At 52.1% G+C, this 26179-nt stretch overlaps 4 protein-coding genes across 4 annotated transcripts; all 4 read right to left on the minus strand.

Annotated features, from left to right (window-relative positions):
* Positions 1-716: 716 nt before the first annotated feature.
* On the minus strand, positions 717-3035 carry LOC113147071. The gene is made up of 3 exons (XM_026336308.1): positions 2511-3035; positions 2226-2309; positions 717-1160 (listed from the first exon to the last, which is right to left on the minus strand). Exons 1-3 carry the CDS (start codon positions 3033-3035, stop codon positions 717-719), a joined length of 1053 nt encoding a protein of 350 aa, XP_026192093.1.
* Positions 3036-6738: 3703 nt separating this feature from the next.
* Positions 6739-15011, minus strand: LOC34623703 (5'-3' exoribonuclease 2). The gene is made up of 12 exons (XM_026336319.1): positions 14763-15011; positions 14213-14315; positions 12896-13106; positions 12393-12527; positions 11844-12171; positions 10971-11237; positions 9692-10774; positions 9485-9657; positions 8853-9223; positions 8172-8308; positions 7376-7957; positions 6739-6981 (listed from the first exon to the last, which is right to left on the minus strand). Exons 1-12 carry the CDS (start codon positions 15009-15011, stop codon positions 6739-6741), a joined length of 3882 nt encoding a protein of 1293 aa, XP_026192104.1.
* A 3327-nt stretch (positions 15012-18338) lies between these two features.
* On the minus strand, positions 18339-21074 carry LOC113147072. Its single transcript, XM_026336320.1, is given in 5 exon segments — positions 18339-18468; positions 18738-19034; positions 19202-19333; positions 19492-19564; positions 20960-21074. Coding segments are annotated over 5 exon segments (747 nt in total).
* Positions 21075-22593: 1519 nt separating this feature from the next.
* On the minus strand, positions 22594-25938 carry LOC34624303 (serine/threonine-protein kinase ATG1). Its single transcript, XM_026336321.1, is given in 7 exon segments — positions 22594-23157; positions 23312-23354; positions 23915-24078; positions 24336-25054; positions 25180-25249; positions 25381-25455; positions 25765-25938. Coding segments are annotated over 5 exon segments (1560 nt in total). The 5' UTR covers positions 25381-25455; positions 25765-25938.
* Positions 25939-26179: the final 241 nt, after the last annotated feature.

A 26179-nucleotide genomic window follows, 5' to 3' on the forward strand; every position in this document is an offset into this window, starting at 1 on the left:
CGAGCTCCTATGCTAAAAGCCGGAGAAAACCTTCGCCAAGTGCCTTGGTTTCACTTTGCATCCCTCCCGCAGTCCGTCTCTTTACGCAGCTCTTCTCCAATCTTACCGGCGTGAAGAAAGGGAGGGAGCATCACGCGAATGAGACGCTGTCTGCTGAGCACTTCGGCGCACCAGAGAGGCAGCCAAAGAATCTCTCCCGCCGTGGCTTCTGGAGTTTGCAGTCCGTCTGTTTCCAACAGATCGAGAGGCGGAAGCGAACTCGAGAGGAGACAAGGCACCATATGCACAGAAGAGGCCCTGTGCAGCAAGAAGGCGTCGAGACAGAAGGATACAGAATCCTGTGGGCGAGAGAGAAACACCACGCTCCTACAAGCACACAATCGCACACACACACACATATATATATATATATGCACACAAATATACACATATATGTACACACATGCATGTGTACACTACACTATATAAATATAGATGGGTACATACACACATTCGTAGATAGATGCTCAGTAAGATGCACACATACAGCCAGGCAGTCGACGCGAGAAATTCGAAAAAAAAGAAAAAACCTTGCAAAGCCGCAATTGTCGAAACCTGCCATCCTCTGCCCCCCGTCCCTCTGCATGGCGTGTAGAGGAACAGCTGAAACAGCTCATGAAAAACGCTCTAGCAAAGGCTTCTCTGCCCGACTTGAAAGCGTGAACGCTGCTGCTGCACTACCTTCTAAGCGGCCAGATTTCCACCAAGTCATCTGCCTGCTGCTGCATCTCCTGCAGAAGTGCTCTGGCAGCCTCTCTCGAGACAAGGGCTGCCTCCGCGATGTCTTGGTGCTGCAGCTGCATGACTCTCCCCTCGCTGGCAGCGGGAGCAGCGACGGCAGCCGCGGCTACAGCAGCTGCTGCTGCCGTCTTCGCTGCTGCAGTGTCTGCCCCCGCCTGCACCGCAGCAGCATCGCCGCGAATAGACGCGAAAGGGACTGCCAGCAGCGGGGGAGTTTCAGCAGTCCCCAAGCCTAAACGATTCCCAAGAATACTCCCTTGTCGACTGCTCTGAGGATCAGCTTCAAACAACAGCAGCAGCAGCTGCCGCAGGCGCTCGCCACACGCTTCGTACAGATCTCCCTGTACACCCGGGAGGGTTCGTGCCTGCGCCAACTTCCGCTGCAGCACCACACAAACACACATTCATAGAGATATACATACACATACATACATATTCACACATACATATTCACACATACATATATACACATACATACATACACGTAGATACATACACATAAATACATACACACATACATATACATACACACATACATATACATACACACATACACATACATACATACACATACATACATACAAACATACAGACATACAAACATACAGACATACACATACATACACATACATACATGCGCATACACACACATACATATACATACATACACATACACATACATATACATACATACACACACATACATATACATCCATACATACATACACATACACACATACATACATACATACACACATAAACATACACACACATACACATACACACACATACACACATACACACATATACATACATACATACATATACACATACATATACATACATACATACATACATACACATACATACATACATACAGACATACACATACATACACATACACACACATACATACACATACATACACATACATACACATACATATACATGCATACACATACACATACATACACACACGTAAACATACACACATACATACACACACATACATACGCATACACACACATACACACACATACATATACACACATACATACACATACATACATACATACACATACACACACATACATACATACACATACATACATACATACACACATAAACATACACACACATACACATACATACACATACACACACATACATACACATACATACACGAGCAAATGCAAGCCAGCAGAACATAACTGGTGCAGATGCCACCGCCTCACACTTTTGCCCACACTACGCTCAGCCCATGTCTTCCCTTGTCTCGCTCTTCCTCGCTGCATTTGCAGACGTTTTCCCCCTCCTTTTTCTCCCTTTTTTCCCCTCCTTCCCCCCCTCTTCCCTCCCTCCCAGCCTTTCGCAAAACGAAGAGGAACCCTAAGGCCATGTTTAGTCCCCACACGCTGCAGCAGCAGCCAAGCCAGAGAGCCTACATCCAAGAGATCTTCAAGTGCTTCAATCAATTCTGCGTCTGCAGCCATACCGCCACCGACTCCCGCTAGAGACAGCCTTGCCCTCTGCAGCGAGCGAGTGCAGACAAGTACACAAACACAAGCACAGAGAGAGATGAAGAGAGAGCGATAGACTTGCCCCTTGCGACACGCGTGTTCCTTCGCATTTCGAGTCTGCACTGCTTTGTTGCTGCTCGCTAGCAGCGACGCAAAGAGACAGTGGAGGGCTAGCAGCAGCAGGCAGCAGCAACGCTCGGTGTGCCGTACAGTGGGAAGCTGAGCAGCCAGCAGAATACAACGAGAGGCGTCTCTTGAAGGAAGGGGAGGCAACGCAACAGACGAATCAAACGGATGCGACGGCGAGGGGTTAGACGTGAATTCAGGGGATCCCTGGGGATGGCTTCCACCGTCGATGAATGTGCCAAGAGAAGAAGGTCTGACATCTCCAGTTCCCCCTTGGGAGACAGACGGGAAGGAGGCTTGGCTGCTACTGGGTATGCTACGACGCACAGCATCCCCTGAACTTCTCCCCGCTGCTGCTGCTGCAGTCTGACTGCTGGTGACTCCCTCGAGTGAGTCGTTCTCGCTTGGACGGCGTCTCCGCCTCTCCGTGAAGGGGATGGAAGAAGCTGCGGAGGCAACGCTGTCTCGCCTCAGGGAAGAAGAGTCTCGTCCTCTTCCCACTCTGTTGCTGCTGCTGTGGTTGGCAGCAGTAGCGGTCGATGGATTTTGTCTCGATTTCTTCCTCCTGGCGAGGAAAGCCAGAGGGTCGTCTTCTGGGGAACGCTTCATTGTGTTGTGTGCTCACCAAACTGCTGCTGCTGCTGCTTGTTTGCTGTCGCACTGTTGTCACAGATGCCTTTGCTGCTTCTGCCTCCGGGACTGAGTGCCACACCCGTTGATCCTGCCACTCCCTCTGCAGCTCCTCCAGCAGCAGGTGCTAAGCCGCATGTCGGAGCAGCAGCAGATGCGGCAGGTGCAGATGCAGCAGATGCAGATACAGCGCTGCAGAGAGCAGGAGGGGAAGAGGGAAGGCACTGCCCTCGCTGCAGCAGCAGCAGCCGCAGCTGCAGCTGCTGCAGCTGCAGCAGCTGCGGTTCTGTCCACGCTTTTTTCCGAAGGAAGTGGAGAGCGTCACGGGGAAGAAGGACGGCAAAGACGAGAGGGGGGGTGGAGCCGCCGGGAACCTCTGCAGAGACACCCAAAGGCTCCCTAAGGATCGAACTGCATGCAGCCTGTTCCGCAGAGAACGAAGCACTCATTTCAAAACAGGGAGGAGCAGAGAGAGAGACAGAGACACAAATTAATGCCTAGGAAGTGACACAACAGCGCAATGCTGCTCTCTTCCTCGCGACATTCGTAGGTGTCGTGACACTTGGCGGAAAGGGTACCACCGCAACTCGATGGCTAGGAGACCGTGAGTTTGGAGGCTTGTATCTAGCTACGTTGGTCTCTAGGCATGTGTGTAGCTAGGCCTTCATGTAAACATAAATATATATGAGTTCAGGTGGAAAGATACGCGGAAAAGTAGGTCGGCAAGTAGGGACGTATGAATGTCTGCATCTCTATGTATGGGTGAATGTCTGCATGCAGGTACATAATGTATGCATAAACGGATGATGTCTGCTTGTATGTATGTAATCTATGGGTGTATGGATGTCTGCAATGTGGGCAGTGAGCGCATGGATGGAATGGATAAAATTGCAGGAAGGTGGGAATGTATTATGTGCAGGGGCGTATGCTGGTGCACCTGTGGAGATGGTATCTTGCAGGTTGTTAGTGCCGCAAGTGCACAGAGGAATAACAGAGTCAATAGTGCGCGGCAGTAACAAGCAACACTCGGGATCGGAATGCTAATGTTGCTCCTGTTGTTTGTACTGCTGGTGTGTCGGCCGCTGTGAGGTAGTGCCTGCGCCTGGCGTCCTAGAGAGCGGCTAGGCAGAAGGGATTCTCAGCAGATAGTGAATAGAAGGGGAAATCAAGAAGATAAGGGGGGAGAAGAACTCAAAAGATCAAAGACAGTGTGTTGCAGACACAGGGCACAACGACCCCACCACGATTCGCTGGGCGTCCACAGCAGCCTTTTGTGTGCCTCGCGGTAGTGCAAGACATTCAAAAATGTGTTCAATAGCGATATTCGCCTGTCTGGCTGCTGCCTGCAGACCTGGGAAACACATGCGTTAATCAATGGTCCTCAAAGACACCCGTCGAGCAAGAGGTTTAGGGGCTGGTTGGGGGTGGTCAGAAGGAAGTGTGCAACTGGGGGAGGTGGCTTGACTTTTGGTCCCTTAGGGGTGTTTCATCTCTAAAAGAAGCCTAAGAGGCCTGTTGAGGATCTTCAGTCATAAATAACAGGCAGAAGCATGCCAGATAGCGTAGGGAAACCGTGTGCTCTGCGACATCGCACAGCCAGAAACTTCCAGGCACACACTTGCACACACGTATTTCTTCCCTGCTCTCCCCGGAAATTATGTCGAGCTGCGTAGTTAGCCCCTAAAATTGTGAAGTTTTTGGGCTACCATACCGTGAAATGCGACGCGTGCAGGAGAAGGCACCCTAGAGAAGACCACGAGCAAACTTTGAAAGACAGCTTGGGCTGTAATTGCGCTGCTGATAGATCACTGGTCCTTAAGAATGCTACAAATGGACCATCAGCAAAGCGTACAGCTGTCACTTTCTGTATATTTCATGCTTGTCCAAACGCATGTGCAGATTCCAACCAGCGCTACCGAATCTCCTTTGAGAGAGCGGTTCATTTCTGTATGCCTAGAGCTACGCCATTGTTATACACACTTAACGGAATGCGAGGCGTTCCATCCTTAAATATGCAAAAAGGTGCCGAAAGAGGAAATGTTGCTACTTTGATACTCCACCAACATGTTGAACCCTCTGTGGGAAACTTTTGGCTCTTTGTAACAGCGAGCTACGGGGCTCACCTATTGAGCTGACTGCTAAACTGTGGGTGGGGGTGGTTAAATCAATCTACTGGCATAGCTAGCTGCGCGGCTGCTGCCCCCCTTTCCCTTGGGGCCTTACTGCGGTATGGCCACAAGCACAAGAGGGAAAAGCTGGACGCCTCAGCCATGAAGGTTCAGGGTGACTGCGAACATCGTTCCGGATTGGTGAGTGTTTCGCATTTCTTGAGGAAAGACAGAGGCGGTCTACACTGGGGAATAGCACGCGGCTACTCGCAGGTCGTGGAACGTTCCCTCGACGGTCTCCCTAGGAAGACACTTCCCTGCAGGCTCAATTTAAAAGCGACAAAACTTTTAGTGTTTTTCCTCAAAAAGGTGCCAGTATTTCCCCTTACTGCCTCCCCTAAGTGCTTCTGACCCGAGGGAAGTAGGACAGTCGAGGTGGGTGTTACTGGGCCATCGTTGCACTCCGAGCCTTCACAACTACATCAACAGAGCACCTAGTGCACACACAGAGAAAGCTGATTCTTGATGTATTGAGCTAACGCTATTCTGCAGTGAAGGAGAGTCATGAACAGCCACACCAAATAATCAATGCATTCATTACCCGTTCCCACGTAAAATATAATCCGTGGAGCAATAACTACCCAAGCTCAGCTGAGCCTGCTACAGAGGGTCAAAGGTACGTTAAGAATACCCCTAGGCGTAGAAACGCACAGAGTGAGCAGCTAGCTAAGTGCAGATACATACCTAGAGTGAGCAGCTAGGTAGCTGTAGATATATACCTAGAGTGAGCAGCTAGCTAAGAGTAGATATATGCACAGAGTGAGCAAGCAACTAGAAACTTGTACCGAGGTTTACGTGAGACCCCCACAGCTGCCAGCGACTATCCCCACCCAGCTACGATAGGCAGCGCACGCCGCTCACATGAACTGCCCCTTCATGCTTGGCACCAAATCTCACCGCTCGTCTAGTACTTCGCTGCCATGCTGAGTAACCGACTAACCAGACCTTCTGAGTGTACAACTGCTGCTAGCTCAGAAAAAGAATCTTGTCCTATTCCATGTGCCCGAAGGGGAGGGTTGGAGCGGCCTGGGAGTTGGCACCAGAAGAACGGCGAGGCACAGCTAGAAGATGCCTAGCATGCTGTCTCCCTTCCCACATACACTCAAAAAAACCATTTACAACGCACGCACAACTTGGAGTCCTACTTCCAAGAAAACTGAGATGCTTCGCTAGTTGCAGATGCAGCACAACAGCAGCCAAGCCAGTAACTGCACTCTGGGCAGCAGCATTCTCTGAATATTGGCAACACGACAGCTAGCAGAATAAGCTAGAGGACTAAAGCTAGCTACCCAAGCTGTCTAACGTCTCCGTCGAATTCCGTAGTTTTAAAATGGCACTCCGGAAATTTACCGAGGACCATCAGAAGCCTCCTTTAAAAGGACAGACGCGAACAAAAAAAAATCCCCAATAGCACTTTCAACGTCTCACGCTCCTGCCTTTATAGGCTGTCTCTGAATTTTCTCGAGTATCGGCCCCTACTTCACGCATCTTCCGTGTATACGCTGCTCTGCTTTCTACCTCGCTGCCGTCCCTCTCTTCATCTTCTGTTCCGTCCTCTTCTCTGCCCCTTGCGTCTCTTTGCGTTCTCTGACTCCCTTAGCGCCACTCTCGGCTGTTTTCCCCCATATTATTTGTGTGACCCTTTTTCCATGCTGTTGCAGCCGCATACGCGGACTCGCGCGGTGTGCCGTCGCGTGTCTATATTCGTTAAAAGTACATTGCGCGACCACAGGGCGCTTAGTTTCTGCTCCTGTGATCTAAGGAAATAAATTTCAGGGAAACACAAACCCCCCAAACTGCACTTCTTGCCTACTGCCCTCAAGAAGAGGCCCCCCCCGCCCCCCCTTTCAAGCATACATACAGAAAGAGGGCCCTGTGGTAGCCACCAGATGAGGTCTGCAGCCAGGAGACACCCCCACTCAAACTAGTTTCGCCTCAGCTGTACTTCCCTTTGAACGTCATATCAACGAAGCCGCTGTTATCGCCCCCCCTCTGCTGCTGCTGCTGCTGCTGGGCCCCCGCCCCACGGGTACTCCACGGCGGGGGCGGGGCCCGCGCTCCGTACCCTCCGTACTGCGGGGGCCCCTGCTGCTGAGGGCCCGCGTGCCAGGGGGCCCCCAAGTGGGGGCCCCCCGGCTGAAGACGCCTCGCTCTGGGGTCTCGAGGGGGATGCGGAGGGCCCCCTGGAGGCCCACTTCGGTACTCAGACGCACCACCCCACGGTGCATGCGAGGCACCACCTCCAGACACCTGTGCATCCCATCTGGTGCCCTGATTGTACATCGGGGGCCCCCCCGCGTGCGCCTGACCGCCCTGGAAGGGGCCCCCCCTGGGATTCAGTTGCTGCTGAAGTCGCACAGCCACCGGAATGATATGCTGAGGGGCAGCAGCGGCAGCAGCTGCAAAGGCAGCGGACTGTACTACAGGCACGCCAGGAGCAGACGCAGTCCCATAGGGATGCCTCCACAGCTGCGGGGGCAGATGCCCCCTGAAGTGCTGCATATGCAGCAACTGCTGCTGCTGCTGCTGCTGCTGCTGCCGCTGGTGGTTGCTGATCACACAGGGGGGCCCCCCCCTATTCTGAGAGCGGCTTCCGCCGTCAGAGGTGCCGTCCCACCCGTGTTGCGGTTGTTGTTGCTGCTGAGGCTGCTGTCGCGCCACCCCCCCCAGCGCGAAGGCGACCATGCGGCGAGCTGCTGCTCCATTAAAAGCCCTGCCCTTTCGAGACTCGTCCTGCAGCAGCCATTGCACGCACCACTGACACGGCTGGCTGCAGGCATGCTGCAGCAGAAGAAGTGCAGCAAGGGATACGTCGTTGGTGTGCAAACACGCTCAGACACACAACCGCGGTGCTGCAGGGGGGGCAGGAACTGCAAACCGGCAACTCCCTGCTCAGCACAGCGCCTCCCGCCTAAGAAGCGTAACTGCTCTAAGGGCCACACCCCACCTCCAAATCATACTTATCCAGGAAAGGGCCCAGGCTAACAGCGCCAGGAAGGAGGCTCGAAAGATGCCGAGACAGCGGGATACGTGGAGGGGATATATAGCAGCACCGCGAAGCACAGCACACCGCGGAAAGACCCTCTGCAGCAGTCACACAGAGACCAGCGCACATGCAACCTCTATTTTTAAATGTATTAAATAAAACCACACATCCACAAGTAAGCAATCGCCGGATAGGCGGAGGTAGCGCTCGTTGACGACTCCCAGCCGGAGACACCCGCTGACAACACGTGAAATTCGAGTGGGAGGCATCTACAGCGTGGTGCCGAGAAAGACAAATATATACACCTATCTATACATATATATGTATATTGATATACATATATATATGTACATACAGCAAAAGCCAACGAATGCATCCGTGTAAACGGAAATTCTCTCAAAAAATCCCCGCAGGGCGTTCCAAAAGGCGGTCATCCCTATGTAGGTGGACGAGTAAATTGGCGCCAAAACGGTAGTGTGGTGAAGTACACGAAAGCAGGGAAAGAATACATGCTTCTAGCAGCGTGGATGAGCGCATGCAGGGGTAGACAGAGGGGTCAGACGCATGAGGTCTAGGGAAGAGCAGCACGCGTAGCAAGACGCAGATTGCCTCTCGGAAAGTTCGCCTGCTACGGCAGCTTACCAACAGGACTGTCAATTCGCATGCCAGGTGTATAGGCGCTTTCGATGCAGAAAAGCCGTCCTCCAAAGCCTCCACTGGAATCTGCGATCATGATGTGTCCTTCGCCTACTACGCCTCGAGGAAGTTTTCTCTCATCTTCCGTCTGCTGCCACTCTGGCTCCTCATCAAGTCTTAGACCGCGTCCTCGTGCTGCAGTCAGTTGCTGCATCTCTGCGGCAAGAGGATGGCTCTCATGCACATGCATCTCAGCCTCCGAGAGGCGATTGCGGCGCTGCTCTTCCGGAGAAAGCGTCTTCTCCAGTTGCTTTGAAACGGCAAGCAAGCGTCGCTTGTCAATGAAGGGAAGCAAGACGACCCACTGCCACTGGTACCTTGAAAAGACAGACGCAGCGCGCTCCTCAGGGCGGCATGCCAATCAGTAATCGTCGCCAATACTGCTGGGGAGGGTAGTACATAGAAGAAATGTTGAGGCTTCTCCCCCCGCACTGCACCTTCGCACGCCACGATGAGGCAGGCGCTTGCGCGGCAAGGCCTATGTCTGCCTAAGCCGCGGAGAGGTGACCAAGGGAAGGGCATACACTGCGGCTGCAGCAGCAGCAGCGGCAACTCGGCAAACGCAGCGCACACCCCACCTCTTTCCGTTAGGATCGTATTTGCATTTCGTTGGGTAGAAGTCTGCAATGGAAGAAAGGGGCGATAGCATCGTCTTCGCATGCGCCTCCGGCAAGCAGTTCGCGCTGAAGGGGGGCAGAACGGCCATCAGCTGCTCGACAGGCTTCAGAGGGCGCGAAGGGGGAAACAAGTCCTAAAGTATATAACCAGACGCATGCACAAAGTACAAATGCTGCGGCTTCTGCCCTCGCCTCGCATGCGTCAACAAGGAGAGAGCAGCAATACTCCCCATCCTGCCCCTGCAGCCTTCCCCCCCACACATAACGAGTGCTGCAAGACAAGAAGCAAAAACCACCCCTTGATCGCCCTTCACCTCCTCGCTTTTCTCCCGTCCCTCCTCGCGAAGACGATGACTCCCTTCGATACGCTCCCTGCCTCACCTTAGCTCCTTCTAGTGCCTCCTCATCCCGTCCTTCGGCAGCCAACTGCCGCTTCCGCTGCGCCTTCCTGCTGTTGATGAGTCTGACCGCTTCCCACACATCCACGGCGAGTGGTGCGTAATGGAACGGAAAAAACCAATCAAAACTGCTGCACCCCTCAAAGTAATAGAGCAAAACCCACTGGAGGCCTCTAATGTACACCTCAGACACGGAAGCAGCAAAGGGAGCGACCTCCTCCAGAGCGCCCAAGTGAAACTTCTCCTGATAGTATTCCACACGCCACCTATCTCGCGTCCTGCACCCCACACCACTGTCGACACCCTCATGCAGCAGCGCATGCATGTCTACCTCACGACAGCCGCTCAGCGCTGCCTGCATGCGTGCCTTGAACAAATCAACATCCTCCTCCCACCGACTGCGAGAAGCCACGCCCTTGGCAGCCCCCTCAGGATTCTTCATGCGCTTCGCTAGAGGCGCAGAGTCCGCATCTACGAGATGCGCTGCGGTGCCTGCTGAAGCCAGAGATGCAGCCGATGGTGCTCCTGCTGCGTCTTCTGCCTCCGTAGAAGCGGAGGGAGGAGGCGACGCAGCAGCATCAGCCTTGCGGGATGCATCCTCTTTCGACGCATCCTCGACATGGGCGGAGGAGAGCTCTCCCGAGACCTCTTCGCCCAGCAGCTGCATCTTGAGACGCCGTGCAACTTCTTCGTTGGAGGGCAAACCCTCACGCCTTGGCTGTATTTCCTTCCCTGCTGGATGTGTTTCCTGTTTCTGCCAGTGAGGCTGTTGCTGGATGTGCCTCTCCTCTAAAGCCCCTGCGGCTCCTAGGAGCTTCTGCTGCTCAAAGGCGTGTTTCTCCCGCAGCCTCTCCTGAGAGAGAGAGCCAACAAGCAGCGCATATTTCACAACCAGCAGCAGCCTCAGTGGTCTATTCCGCGTTTCTGATACAGCCGGCGGCCTCTGGGGCAAGACTGCATCCGCAAGCACAAGAGGGATGCGGCCCTTGCAAGTTGTACTCAGCTTCCTCCTGCATGCAGGTGCAATCCTTCCCATGAGTAAAGCTCACCTTTCGTGTAAGTTCCCGTTTAATAAGCTCGTCCTCCACTTTCGCGAAAGCGCACAAGAAGGCTTCCAAGTTTTTCAGATCCACACGGCCTCCGTCGGTCAGGTAGCCTGTCAGGACGTGCGGTCTGAGGTGTACATACACCTCAAGGAGACTGTCAATGCTGCCTCTCTGGATCGACTGGTGGGGAAGATGGGGCAGGAAATCGTTCCCACAAAGAAAGCACAAAAAGACAAAGTCGTCTATCACCCTCTCCGCGTTGTACCGTCCCTGAGAAAATAGACGGAAGCACATTCAACAAGAGACCTAAAGGGTCGGAGGAAGGTGGCCGGCGCACTAAGGATTCGCCACTCCTCCTGCTTAAAGAGGCTGCGAAAAGACGCGTTTTCAATTAAAGAAAGGCCTCTAACAGATTGATGCCCCCAAGAACAAGCGGCAGGCGCGAGGCAGGCACACTGCGAACGGCATCGGACTCTTTGGCGTGCAGCGAAAAAAGACACCTTCTCATCGTCTACATGCCAGAGTAAAATGCACAGAGAGACACGCAGCTGAAGAGGGGCACGGTCAATAAGGCAGGCAGACACCCCAGCCCATGGGATCCAGAAACACAGAGGGTCGTACATAGCCATACAAATTTCTTGACTCGAAAAAGTCAGGCCTTGCAGCACGCAGCCCCTTTGCAAAGCCGACGAGACGACCGAGCGCCATACACATCTAGACATCTGCATCTTAATACATGCAGATAAATGCATGCAGATAGATCCACATGTACACGTATTCTTTGCATCTTATTTTAATGTGTGCAAAACATGCAGACGTGGATGAGGAGGCACAAGGGCAGGTGCAGGAGGCGAGTAAAGCCGTGCTTGCGCGGACGTTGTCGCAGAGCTCATGCTGAATGTATTCTCTCAAGACGGGTAGCTGGATCATCTGTAGAGGCTTCCACGAAGCCTTCACTTCCAGCTCCCTCTTCATCGCTTCCTCGGCTTCCTCGAAGTCTTCCCGTTCCCTCTTGTGAACCACCGTCTCTCCTGCAGCTGCCCCCTCCGCCGCTGCAGCATCGAGCAGTCCCTCTTTCGGAGGTGGTGGCCTTTCAATCACGGCTTCTCTCAAAATAAAAAAGTGCGCCTCATGCGTAGCAAGCCCCAGCATGATCAAGTCGGCATCTGCGCCATGCAACACGTGCCGCAAGTTCGGCGGATAGCTGCAGCACATGGATGCTCACAGAAAAAAATGCAGCACACCTGCCTTGACTGCCTCGCCGCATTCGTCCCTGTCTCGAGTTGAGTGGCCGCTGCCAAAGTCTCCCTACCTGTCGAAGCGAGGCACCAGCTGAATCGCCCCTTCCTCCCAACCCCCCTTTCCTTCTCCCCGCTTTTCCTCCTCTCTCCTCTAGCCGCATCCCTCCTCTTCCCTTAGACCTACTGTGACAGCTTTCGCTGCTCTCGAATAAACTCGACGATTTTGTGTTCGCCTTCCCCTGGAACGTTTGCATCCGAAAATACAACTTGCAGGTTTCTGAAGAGCGGGTGGCTCGCCAGCCGATCCGCTATATAGTACCTGACAGCGGAAGAAAAAGGCACAGTGGCTAACACAGACACCACAGAGCAGTCCACTACACGGGCGACCATGCAGAGCCGCAGCGGAGGCGGACTCTCATTCAAGTGCTGTCGCATATTGCACAGAAGAAGATCGGAAAAGCAAGGAGACGGAAGCGCAAATAGGCAGCAGCCCGACAAAAAAGCTTTTTTAGTGCCTCTCGAGCACAGGACAGGCGCGTGACGCATGTGCATGTGCATGTGCATGTGCATGCACATGCACATGCACCCGTGTGGCTGCCGCAACTAGAGGATGCTAAGAACTGGCACAAGAGAGCGCCAGGCAGGTACAGCGTCAACACACTACGAACAATGAATCGCTTCGCTCACCTAAGAGACCTCGCCAGCCTATCCATAAAAGGCGTTCCAGGTGTAATGCAGTTACTATCCCACTTTTGCTTGGGATTAGGCACTGCCCTCCCTTCCTCAATAAACTGCTGCTTGAGAGCCTCATAGGCTTCCTGCTCCTCCTCTATGTCCTTAGCCGCCTTAAAGCGGCGAATCCGCTGCTGATTCATTTTCGCGCGTGGAGCCACCCCATCTGCATGCGCAAGAAAAACGAGAAGCCCCCTAGCACACCCCGTCAGTGTGTGCGAAGGCAGGCAGTGGCATCCACAAGCAGAGACAGCTCCAGTTATGCACACAGAAAAAAGCATGCATTCTTCCTCCCTTCTCCTTTTTGCACTCCGTGAATATATGTGTATGTATATGTATGTGTGTGTGGGTGTATGTTTATATGTGTATGTACGTGTATATGTAAATGTGTATGTATGTATGTGTATATGTATATGTGTATGTGCATGTATGTGCATGTATATATGCGTATGTGTATGTGTGTGCATGTGTGTGTATGTATATATGTGTATGTATGCATGTGTATATGTGTATGTATATATGTGTATGTATGTATGTGAGTATATGTATATGTGTGTGTATGTGTATATGCCCCTCTGTCCGTATGTAAAGATGGATAGCTATGTAGAGCTACAGAGATGCACCGAAGCATATAGCAGACATATGTGAAGAGGATTTCGCAGTAGCTAGCCGTGTAAAAAGACCAAGAAAGCACATATCCTCCCTCCCTCAAGCACTGCCGCGTAGGCTGCCTCGCCTCCCCACGCCATTTCCGCTGCTCTGCATGCAAATCTACGCAATCCTCGTCCATGCACAAATCGCCACACGCAATGAGGCGATGTGTCAGCCTTCGCAGAGTAATCGCCATGATGCAAACACGTGCAGAAGTCTGCCATCGCTGCTACGCTTTGCTTCCATAATAAGCCCCCTTCTCCCACCTGCCGTATATACACCCCTACCTGACCCGTGCCTTGCTCCCCTTCCACCCACCCCACCCTTGCCAAACAACCCTCTCTCAGTCAAAGTGTCTTTTTCAGTCGAAGTGTCTTTCTCAGTAAAAGTGTCTCTCTCTCTCAGTTGGACTGCCTCTCTCTCTCTCAGTTGGAGTGCCTCTCTCTCTCAGTAAAAGTGCCTCTCTCTCAGTAAAAGTGCCTCTCTCTCTCAGTAAAAGTGCCTCTCTCTCTCAGTAAAAGTGCCTCTCTCTCAACAAAAGTGCCTCTCTCTCTCAGTAAAAGTGCCTCTCTCTCTATATCTCTCATGCCCCGTGTCTCTTCTCACCCACCCACTGCTTACCGATCGCCAAGTATAGCAGAAGCCTCGGCTGCACGATCTCGACTAGCCGATCAACGTACAAAAAGATGGCCTTAAACATATCATCTTCGCTGGGAGGGCTTAGCTGCACATGTAGGACGTCGCAGAGGCAAGGGGAAATCACTAGGCAAGCGAACGAGCGACGGTGCAGGCAAGGCTTTCGGCAGATTCAAAAGACACGAAGCAAACACAAAGAGGCAAGCCCAGCACGCTATGCTGGCTAGTGTATCGCTATGCAGCTGCACACACCGCACGCCATCGCCATCACTGACGCATGCAGCCTTTCAGCATCACAAAGAGCGTTGGTGGAACTGCCAGAATGCCTCCCTTTCTCCCTATACTGGCAATGGCATGGCGATGCACGAAGTATCGAAGCGTGAAATGAACCGGCGAAAGGACGAAGCTGTTGACGCCCGTAAGGAAATCCGCGTCAAAACTTCTCAAGAGAACGACAGAATTGGAGGAGGTTAAATCTACGCTGCAAATCGTTCAAGCGGTTTAAGGCAGCATTCGCGTGTCTTTTATGGCATACTCCGTCGTCTGAGTGACAGCAAGGGTGAATAATGCCATTCATGTCCAGGTAGAGACAGTCATATCGCCCTTGTTCTTCGGCGAGTCTCTTGATCTCCTCGTCACCCCTCTTTTCCTCTCTCTGCGCCTCCTCTTTCCGCAGAGCCTCCTCTCTCTCTCGCACGGCATCGGCTGCATGGTGAGGCCCCACATCAACGACTACTCTGGGATATCTACAACTGAGCCACCTGTAAAAGGTAGGCACCCCCATCTTCTGCAGCAAGGATCGGAGTCGAGGAGGAGGCTTTTTCCGGTCCGCTTCTCCTGCTGCTTCTCGCTGCTGCTGCTCGCTGCTGCTGCTCGCTGCTGCTGCTCGCTGCTGCTTCTCGCGCTCGATGTCAGCGACTTTCCGCCTTACCTACCGGCTGCCACCTCGCCGTTGTCTGCCCCGTGGCTATCACCCCGAAAGCTCCCTTGGAGGCAACTGCCAAGAAGAAAGCAGCACGCTGTGGCCTCCGATTGCGCACAGGCGCTAAAAGCGAGGGGAGAAAAGACTAGGCAAAAGGAAAAAAGCCCTGATGTCTGCCCGAGCACGTCGCCACCAAGGCTGCTGCAAGAAAGGCTGCTGAAAGAAAGGCTGCTGCAAGAAAGGCTGCTAGGGATGCTCAGCGGGGGGTTACAGACCCGACGCTGCGTTTGCTGTGGCCGCAAACGCGAGAGCAAGACGGGCTACTCCTGGTGACAAGACATGGGGCAGTGTATATACGACGCATGCGCAGCACCGGGGGAAACAGCAGCGCGTTCAGCAACAAGATTGGGCAGCGCTGTCCATTCAGCGCTCCTTTTTGACATCTGGAAAAGGAAATAAAGGCATTACAAACACTCCGGAAAGAGCCAATACCGTCGATATAGAGGTTCCCGCAAGCTCGACGGCTGGCTGCTACAGCCCCGAGGTCACACCCAAGTGTTTTTTTTGTCGGGGCTGTGGCCACAACAATGACTGCAAACACAACAATTTTGCATTCTCTAAAGAGCAGATGCATGCAGAGCAGTATCAAGCTTTGACAACTCCTCCTGCAGTGCGCAGGTAGACGGAGGGTCCTCTTGTACCATGAAACACACTGGGGAGGTGAGTGCAGGATGCTCATGGGATATGCATGCCGCATGTAGCCGGCAAAACGGCGCCAATCGGCCTGGCGTACTGCTCGATTCATCGCTTATTAGACAGTGAATGGCTCATGGATTGGGGGGCTGCTCGTGCCTGATATGTGCTGCCGAGTAGAGCTGTTGCGCTTAGGACGATACAAATCGCTTCCCAGTACCTGCTGCGCGCTACGGATTGTTTGCATGATCAACTCGGTGTAAATGAACACTCGGAGTGCCTATAGAAGCGAAACAACTCTCATGCCTCCGCCTATCCGTCTTGCTCCTTTTCATCGGAATCCTACGAGGGGAGGGCGGCAGCTGTATGCCTCCGTCCAAGGTGCCCGTAGCGAGACACTTACCTCCACCACACTAAAGACAAGCTTAATATACAGATATACTTGGTATTTTCAAATGAATGGTTTCGTCCCTTGCTCACACCCCTCAGGGTTCCCCACACAAAAGGAGAGAGGGACAGCTGCTAGGGTGCGCGTAGCGACGCCCTCTAAGCAATCCAAGCAGTCACTGCAGCAGTGAGTTTAGATGACACCTGAACAATAACAACTAGCAACTTTCCAAGCAATGCCCAGAGAGGAGGGTGGCAATGTCAGGCAGAGCAGGCCCTAGGGAAACGCAATTAGCAAGGAACGAAAAAGTGCCGTCCATGGCGACTGCTGTTGTGTACCAGACGCGCGCGTACTGCCATATGTAAAGAATCCCTCAATCACTCCCCTATCAAGTACTGAGGTTGAGATGTTTACATTCGCCACGCTTTTTCACTTACGACTCCCGCATAATGTCTCCTTGGTGCCTAATACTCCTAGAATCCACTAGTTCCAAGCCTCCCTGTGAATCCTGTGCCTCCATATTGGTCACTAGCTTGTGTGGCCAAGCTTACGAATAATTCGTAGAGCTTTCACACCTTTCTAGGCTACCGCTATCAATAATTCTGTGGCGCATCCTTCTTGTAGCGGTGTTTGTAGATTAGTGAAAGGCATTGATCCGTGGATACATACTAAATGATTTAGGTCACCAGTCCGCAAAATTCGTCTAATTACCTTCAAGTTCACCTGGTAGTCCCTGCCAGTCCACCAGGAACAAATATTCAACGTCGAAACACACTGCAGCTGACCAACGACAAACACAATTCCATGGTACTGGTTTCTCCTGAGCATTGCGCCCGCGTTGGCGCAGCGCGCTAACCAACTGCTTTCTGAGGCCTTTCGCTGCTATAAGTGGCTACTTACTTCGGAACACCGAATCAAGCCGCGGAGTGCCTAGAAGATCCTTAGTGTAGACCAAAGATGGTGGTAGTTGCACGGTACACGAGTGCAGTGCTGTACTAAGCTCACTGTGCACAAGGAAGAGACTTGAGCCAAGCGATTCGATTTTTCTGTACCTAAACCCCGCGAACACCGCAAAAGTCGTTGGTGCTCTCTGTCAGTTCATTTCTCCAGGGCTGGTTCGCATTGATCAACGCCTGGTCATTTTGTAGGTGAGTCAATAGCGCACTCCAGAGTGCACAAACGAACTTCGGATCGCTGCCCGTAATGAGGCTCTTGAAATGTTCGCGAAGTAAAGCATCCAGATATTAACTAGCAACAGTATCCGATACATTTTTATCTACGATAGAATTGGAGGAAGCGAGCAGATGGGCACATTTTCTGAGTTTGTCGACAACGACATAGATGCTAACCTGACCCTTGACTTCTAAAATCCAGCAATAAAGTCAAAACATGCCGACCAGGCCATGTTCTTTCATTGACCGGAGGACTTTGCAAATGGTTGATTCTAAGGAAAGTGCATTACTCCAGCTGCTGACAATCTTGGCATGGCGGTGCATACTTCTCTGTCACGGAACACTTCCCAGGGAGGCGGACTATGAAAGCTTTTGCACTGTAGTGTAAATCCCATCATGATTGAAAACGGTTTTGTGTTTTGCCCAGAACAGCACTGCGGAATGATATCGAGATGAGCAAGTGACGGAGTGTCGCCATCTTTTGAACTACAGTAGGACATCGTCGATGTGGTAGTGCTTCACTGTGTTGCCATTCTGGATTTTGGCAATACCAGTAGGTGCGTAGGTTTTGAATTTATAAGCCCACGTCACTTCTATTGGAACCATAAATCTAAAGTGATAAGATTGGCTGCGCTACACAAAAAAAAGATGTGTTGGGGCGTCGCCATACCGCGTCGATGACCTCGTTGGTAATGCCCTTTGTGCACAACACTGCAAAGCCGTACTGGAGGCAGCGCCAAGGCCAGCGGATAGCTCATGGAGTTTTAATCCTTAATAACTCTTCGAAAGTGCGCAGTAAAGACGCTCTGTCTGTCTGGGCAGCAAACTGGCCGCGATGTAAATAGTCCCGGTAATATTTCTGCTCCTCACCACACTGCGTAGAGCTTCCTTTCTCGCACTCGATACGGCATCTCGGATTTGGTGAAGTGATGAGATTCACAAGCCATGTTTTGGGTCCTGAATAAGCCGTAAACTGTTGTGGGATAAAGCATTTACTTCTCCGTCACTAGTATCTGTTATTAGAGAAAAATGATTCTCAGAATTGAGCAACGCAGGATCCGGAGAACTGTGAAGATAAAGGGCATGTCTCGACCTGTAAATTTACTAGATCTAACTCACTTCCTACAACAAAAGCACTGAATCCTAAAGACAGAAGTGTTTTCATCGAGGCGCAATTATTTATGTGCTCTCACATGCTGCTGCTTCTAAAAAGTCACCTAAAGCGCACCTCATGGGGGCTTTCAAGCGTTCTTGAAGGCTTTGGCTACATATGAAGACGCTTATTAAGGCAGTTATTCACACTCATTTGATATGCACAGTAAAAAGTTGAATTGCCGCTGCAGTTCAACTGGGGCACTAACAACCCCAAATGGCATGCAGGTGTACTCAAGTTTGCGGGTGAAATTGCGGAACGCCGTTTTGTAGTTGCCATTAGGGTAAATGGGGATTTGCTAGAAAGCCCCTGTAGTGTCAAATGGCGAGGGCGCCGTTCGTGTGTGTTGTTGAAACAATCCGCCAAGATGAGGCACCAAATCCTTCGACTTCACAGTACTCTTGTTTGACGCTTCTCGCAAACGCACACGCGTCACTAATAACGTTTTATGCCCAGAGACGCTCGTCGATCCCTGAATTCTGCCTTTTCTCATCAAAGCACTGACCTATCCTGCACTCCTTTTTACTTGCTGTGGGGGCTTTTGGTACCGCGAAACCTAGTATTGGTCTGACATGGAGATTAACTTTATGCGGTGCGCTGGACGACCAGTAAGTGGCCAGTCTATTGCTATCTCATTATTTAGCACATCCACGAACTTCCCTTTAATGTGTTCCAATTCTGCTTTTCCTCAGCTGAACGAGCAACCAAAGCCCTTGGTACTACGCAAGTCACACAGTCACTTCGACAGGATGCATGCTCGCGACCGTCTTCTACTGCGCTGCTGAGTCACCCTCACGGCGTTCTGCCTCACTTTGTTGAGGCCCTGACAATACCCGGTTCACCATCGATGGAATAAGTGCTGTTGAGGAAACCAGGAGCTGTTTATTTTTAGCGCTTCCTGGCACACAGGCCTTCACAGCGTGCAGCTGCTTCTGCATGTGTGCCTTCCATAGAGGCACTGTTGGCATTCCTAGGATTACATCGAGGTACACGGGTCCAACATAGCAGTCTTGAATATTGCTGACAAGGCCCCATTGCGATCGGACGTAGCAGGTACTGCCGTATATCTGCCAATCCGTGCATTCTGGCGCCGGTCAGCAAACCGGAGCTTTAAAAACTGCACTAACAAGTGAACATGCACACTGTATTCCCCGGCTGCTTCCCTGAAAATAACAGATCGAATTCAAAACGAATGAGAAGTCATGCTAGCAGCCTTTAATCATTAGTGTGGGCTTGCATTAACGGAGAGCTGACTCGTGATGAGTACACAGCTACAACTTCATAATGCGTATCCCCCTTCCTTGCACCACAGCCCGCGTGGGGCCTGTGGTTCCCTTGATGCGCCTTTTTCGCTTTCCAAGCAGCCTGGCACCGCTCGATTTATTCCGTTTTAAACGTTTATGGAATTTCTGCATGCAGTTGCATTTTCGAACTGGATGAAATTACTGTGCTATCAGGGACACCCCTGGGGCTGCATAGGAGCACGGGGTCCTCCAGCTCTTTTCTCGTTTTGCCTGCGACTGTAGGCTAGGGTTGACTGATCGAGCTCTGGCATTCAAAGTTTGTAAAGCCTGGATAAGCTCTACAGCTAAAGACGCAACACTTGCGCTCCTGTGTTTCTAAAGCCTCAACTATTTCATCACTTCCGGAAGCCCTGCAGTTTAGTTCGAACTGGTGGGTTGTTGCCCACCTTCTGGCCATCGGAAGTGGCACTTTTGAGGTGCGCCTGAGAAAAGCCATCGTCCAAAGAGTTGCTCGTCTGTGGTTTGCCTCGTGCGAACCAAAGTTGCACATTTCAGAGATTCCACTCTGTCGTGAGGTTTCCTAGTGTAGCTTTTGCTAAGTCCCTGCGAGCTCGTTATGAGGTGGTCTCGGCATAGAACGATGAGTCAGGCCGTGCACACAAGGCTTGAACTTCAGTAGTTCCTGCAAGCAGACGACCTTTTCTATATGGATCAGGCGACTGTTACAGTGCTCTTTTCTCCAATGAGCCTGCATCTACACGTATTCAAATCCCTCCATCTGGGGAGTTCACAGAGACACACATCTCTTAGAGGCTGAGAAAATCTTCGTGTCCTTGCCGAACCTACGGCGGTCATACTTTTCTGGCCGGCATAGCCTAATCGGCGCATTCATGTCCATTTGTTCGTCTGGAAACACATGCCTTTCTCTGAACTATGGAGCTGAGGCGTCCACATCAATTTGCAGGCCGTCTTCGCCTCCCAACAGGCGTTGTGCTACCGTCAACTTCCATCATGAGAGGCCTTTTGGCCCCCAGCCCGTTGCTGGATGTACATTATTAATCTACCAAGTAGCCCTATCAAACCAAGACATTTTCTGGAGGGAAATATGACATTTAACTGCATCCGAAGCCATTGTATTAGCGGGAACAACTAAATGGAACCGTGCTGTGCCACTTTGTGTAACACTCCGTCCAAGGTCTCTGTAGGCAGACTCTTAACTCCAGACTCAAAACAAGCTTGATAGAGAGGTATTGCATATCTCGCAGTATCTCCCATCTTTCTCTCTCCACGCCACTCAGAGGTATCCGAATAGGGGGAGTGGGACAGCTAAGATGCGCATCGCTGCACCTTCTAAGCTTTCCGAGCATTCAGAACTAGTTGTACATCGTACCTAGCACACACACACACACACACACACACACACACACACACACACACACACACACACACACACACACACACACACACACACAACGGATTCTTGCATCGACCTCGTAGTACATTGAAACAAGTAAGACATATGAATAGACAAACCAACTAGCCGACTGTTGCTAATTTCATCAGGTGTGCCTAGTGCAATAGAAAGCGTTTCAGTGGAGCTTGGCCAGTAGCAGGGGGAAACTGCAATGGAGGGGTCCTGGCCAAGATGTTTATCACTTCGCTAGCTTATTTTCGACTCGTTGCACTGAAGCGACGACGGTATAGTAAGCAAAAAGCTGCTTTTCAGCAAGAGATGGCGAGGCTGTGCTATCAGCGCACGTGGCACCTGAGATCCAAGGGAGCCTGTTAAGTGTGAGTCTTTTCGATGAGCTGTGTTTTCTCCCTAACGAAGCTCAGAGCAAGGGGCTGCGGGGGAAGGGGGAGGGGGGAAAGCAGGGCAAGAAGGATTATATGCGGCACTCTGCGAGCACTAAGTTTTTATTGGCGCACAGCCCTCACTGCACAGGAATACACCACACTTGCTCGTACTCTGAAACTCAAGCACCTCGCGCCACATGAAGTGCACGAACAGCCAGTAAAAAAAGCCAACACCGATAAATCCTTTCGGAAAGCGTGAAAGTACGATTAGCGGTAGTGGTCAAAGCGCATCTTAGATCCCAGAAAAGTGCTTCATGGGGAGTCAAAGTTGAAATCCTCTCGAACCTTGCTTTCGAGAGAGAAAACTCCTTCGCAGTGAGAATGCGACAGGTTTTCCCGTACGCAGAAAGAGGAGACGGATGGCGCTGGTGCACCCTTGACTGCGCGACTCGAGAGCGGGGTCGAATACCTCTGGTGTGATGAATACATTTTAGGCTCATACACCCGTGGTGTTAGCAGTACAGAAAAAGAAAGCAGTGCCCTCATCAGAACATGCGCTAAAGGCCTCCGCAGGGTTGCCTTGCAGGCTACGCAGTCTGCAGCTTTTGAGGAGGAGAAGCACAGCAACCGCCCCTGAAGAAAGCCGTATGAATACGTGTACATATATGTATACATATGAGTACGCGTCAACATGTACATGTACATATGTGCATAGATGTGCAGTAGCATCCGTAGCCTCTAAACGGCAGTGTGCCACCACTAGGGATATAGCTGGGAGGGACTGCAGCAGGAGAACGTCATTTTGGTGGGGCTTTATTGGCTGGAGATCGCTGCGTACAAGACTGCTGAAGAAAGGATCTGATCGCCAGCATCTGAGGGTTGCGCTTTCGCTTCTACGCCTATCATGTTTTTCGTGTCGTAGATGCGCTTGGGGAGAAGTGCGTGATACTGGCCCTGTGCCTCATCTTGGCAGCTGCCTTGCTGCTACCTGTCTCTCTCAGCCTTCTACGTGGAATTTTCTTTGCGCCACTCTTGCCCTCATAAAAGGCCTAAGCGCATTTAGTGATGAGGCCCTCAGCCTCAACACTAAATGGGGAGGCGTTACTGCATCTGTGCGACTTAGGCCGAGCACCCTGCCGTCTCGAGCTCGCCTTTTTGCGTCACTGCTAGAGATTCGGGAGACTCGCAAAAATACACTGGCCAGAAGCCGCTCAGTAGAGCAACTCGACACAACGGCATGGACGGAGGAGCCGCAGAGCCGCCACTAGAGCTGCGGTAAAGGCTTTCCTCCTACGGCGGGAAGAAGGGCCCCTGCTGTTTGTGGAGAAGCGGCGGCAGTCACGAGGCACGCCAAGCTTCTCTTTTTAGCAGCTTCTGCAGCCGCCGCAATGGCTACAGCCCTCCTGTTGCTGGACTCCGCTTGCTGCTGCTGCTGCTGCTTGAGCAGCAACAGTAGCACTAGCTCTTCTGTTGCATTTTGCAAGGCATCTCTATCCGCCAACGCGTCTAACAAGGGCACACTGGAGAGCAGATCGTCCACAGAAGGCCTCAACTCCGCCTCCTGCAGCGCAGCGCATCACACACACACAAACACACACACTCACATTTCAAGGCGAAGAGTGCATATACAAGAATTTGCACGGATCGGCGTCTCCTGGGGGAGAAATCGAGGAGTAGTAGAAGCCTCAAAAACACAGACTGCAGCAGCTCCTTGCCCTTTGGGTGAGGGCTTCAATTAAAAGCTTCAGGTTGGATGGGCTGCAGAGGCACAAACAAAGGGCCAAAGCCTCCCGAAATGAAGGGCGTGACGGACTATTTTGCATCTATTCACAACCTCAAAGCTACACACCAGATTCGAACACAGCGCGAGCGGCCATAGTGTCAGCAGCACTGCATTACGCAGGGAGCGACACCATCACTGCTGCACGAACTAAAACAAAAGCCACCCATAGATTCCTCTAGATACATATGCATATACACACATATATACACATGTGTATATATACACAAATATATTGATACATACATATTCATACATATGCATAGACACACACACATGACATGTGTATGTATGCATCTCTATGCAAGTTTTTGTGGAACAGGAGTCACAGACTGAATGTGATACATACATATACATATATATATATATATCCGTACTCAAGGGTGAAAATCACCCCTTCACGCCTTCTAACACTAGCCTTCCCCACCCCGAACAAAGCCTCCTAAGCACACTGTTATAGCTCGCACCAACGCATGCCTACCTAGAACCATACACCAACGCATGCCTTTTTCGCTCGAAGTCTCCGAAAGCATCTTACCGCCTGGGGTGTTGCGGCAGTTTGATTCTCTTGTGCTCCAAAATGGCTCTTCTGGACGCCTGGGGATCTTCTCCGCCATACGGAACCGTTCCGTAAGAGAGACAGAAGACAATGAGGCCAAGGCTCCACATGTCTCCCTTCGGATCGTAAACTGCCTCGCCGTCCTACAGCAGCAGAACCGTCAAAAGAGCACACAGCACCATCAGACAGCTCAGAGAGCACGGCTCGAAGCTCAGCGACGCACAGTCGCCGGAAGAAGAAGGGGAGAAAGAAGCAGCAAAGGCAAGCTGTCTATTGCCAACAACGCCTCGAGACGTTTCCCATGCGCGCCGAGCCAACAGAGCGAAGCCGACCGACGCGGCATTCTTCATTGCGCCGTCCAAGAGACGAGTTCGACTTGCATCAGAGCAGCCTGCCTCACCAGAACGCTTCCTTCCAGCAACTCGGGAGCAGTAAATTCGACTGTTCCCGTGAATCCTCGAGGGGCAGTTAGCACTCCAGCGCCTCCGCCCCCACGACTCCGCACGATGCCAGAGAGCTCCGCAGTGCCAAAGTCTGCCAGTAGAGCTCTCAGAACGACTTTGCTGCTGTCTACAGCAGTACTACCAGCCCCTGCAACAGCTGCTACGCCTCCTCCAGAAGGAGAGGCAGCAGCAGCAGACGCTGCAGCTGTGGAGCTGCTCAGAGGCATGCCTGAGGCGTGCCTCTGAGCAGCTCCATGACCAGCTCGCCGACAGTCTAGTAGAATGTTTCCAGGCTTCATGTCTCGATACACGATCCCCGAGTGATGCAGATGCTGCAAGCCAAAGAGAATATCCAGCAGCAGCCGCCACACGTGGCCGCTGCCGAGACAGCAGCTCGCTGCCGCAGCTGCAGCAGCAGCCGCAGTAGCTGGCGAGCATGAAGCGAGCGGAGAGGAGGGGCACGCTGTGGCTGCCGTGGCTGCTGCAGCCGCCGCTGCAGCGGCGGCTGCAGCTACGTAGGGTGGAGTCGACGGCAGAGATGCAGCAGCAGCCGCTGCAGCCGCTGCTTCCTCCACACCTGCCACTCCAGCTGCCGCATTTATTGCTGCAACTTCATCGGCAACTGCAACGGCCGCATGCCCGTCGTACAGAAAGGCAATGAGCGATTCGAGGTCGCCTGGAAAGAGCGCAAGGCAGCAACAGAACCCCACGCTGAGCCACAAGCAACACCAAGAGGCCAAGCAGCCGAGATACAGGTGGAGAGTGTAGAGACAGCAGCAGGAGACGCAGCATCGCCAGCACCTGCGTTGCAGTATTCCATCAGAATAAAGAGCCAAGGCACTGTGGGGCTTATGTCGTTCGCTCTATGCATCTGCGGACATGTCGACATGCGCGTCGAGGCGAGACACAGTGCATGCAGAAAAAAGCATGACACACCGAGACAAGACAGGAAAGCAAGCCTTTGATCCCACACGCTAGCTGCTTCGGCTGCACACAACGAACCTCGAGCCATGAATGCTTGTAGTCAACAATGTTAGGGTGGTTCAGACGCTCACGAATCTTCACTTCGCGCAGTGCCTGAAACACGGGAGACGCAGCGGCAGGTGTACAGACACCAGACACAAGGAGTTCGGCGCGCAAGCAGTGCAGCGGCCTAGAGCAGGAGCTCAAAAGAGGGGACAGAAATCTTACGGAAAGCATATGCAAAATTCGATTCAAACACACAGCAGAGATCGCTCCAACCCACACAGCAGAGATCGCCACAGCAAAGATAACCGCCAGCAGCCGTCCGCGAAGAAGCGATGGGCTCTGCATTTCCAGTTTCGACAAACCGAGAAGCTAGCAGAACGGCAGACTTAGTCGATTCGGAGCCAGCAGCAGACACACCCTCTGCAGCCAATGCCTATCGTCGCCAACGGGAAGTTTCTTCACAGCAAACTCTCCAAGGAGAAGTTCGTCCAACAAGTGCTCGCAGAGACAAACTGTACCAAAGGCTCCACGTCCAATTTGCTTCCTCTCGATAAAAAAGCGAGAGTAATACCCCGTGACAAGAGATTCGCGGGGAATGGGCTGTGCACGGCACAAAGAAAAAACACGCTTTTCTGCAAGCCCACCTTTTGCTGCCAGTGATAGACGTGCAGATACAGGAGGTCAGTCGCTTGGCTCAACGTGGGAAGGGGGAGCGAAAGATGGGGGGTGGGAGACTGCGTGCGTGAAGAGCAGGCCATAGAACTAGGGTAGAAAGAAAGAGAGAGATATACAGGCAGACATACATATACATGAATACAGATAGACATATGTA

Source organism: Cyclospora cayetanensis, unplaced genomic scaffold, assembly GCF_002999335.1.
Source record: "Cyclospora cayetanensis isolate NF1_C8 unplaced genomic scaffold, CcayRef3 CcayRef3_contig_120, whole genome shotgun sequence".
NCBI lineage: Eukaryota > Apicomplexa > Conoidasida > Eucoccidiorida > Eimeriidae > Cyclospora > Cyclospora cayetanensis.

What these genes read in the sequence shown, in the direction of transcription:
- LOC113147071 (XM_026336308.1), bottom strand. Translation starts at nt 3,035, where the DNA reads ATGAAGCGTTCCCCAGAAGACGACCCTCTGGCTTTCCTCGCCAGGAGG. An exon ending in TGGCTGCTCAGCTTCCCACT is followed by an intron (nt 2,310 to 2,510) that starts GTACGGCACACC and finishes CGCTCGCTGCAG; the next exon opens with AGGGCAAGGCTGTCTCTAGC. An exon ending in CACTTGAAGATCTCTTGGAT is followed by an intron (nt 1,161 to 2,225) that starts GTAGGCTCTCTG and finishes GTGGTGCTGCAG; the next exon opens with CGGAAGTTGGCGCAGGCACG.
- LOC34623703 (XM_026336319.1), bottom strand. Translation starts at nt 15,011, where the DNA reads ATGGGGGTGCCTACCTTTTACAGGTGGCTCAGTTGTAGATATCCCAGA. An exon ending in TCTGCTATACTTGGCGATCG is followed by an intron (nt 13,107 to 14,212) that starts GTAAGCAGTGGG and finishes TTGCGCATGCAG; the next exon opens with ATGGGGTGGCTCCACGCGCG. An exon ending in TACGATCCTAACGGAAAGAG is followed by an intron (nt 9,224 to 9,484) that starts GTGGGGTGTGCG and finishes TGTCTTTTCAAG; the next exon opens with GTACCAGTGGCAGTGGGTCG.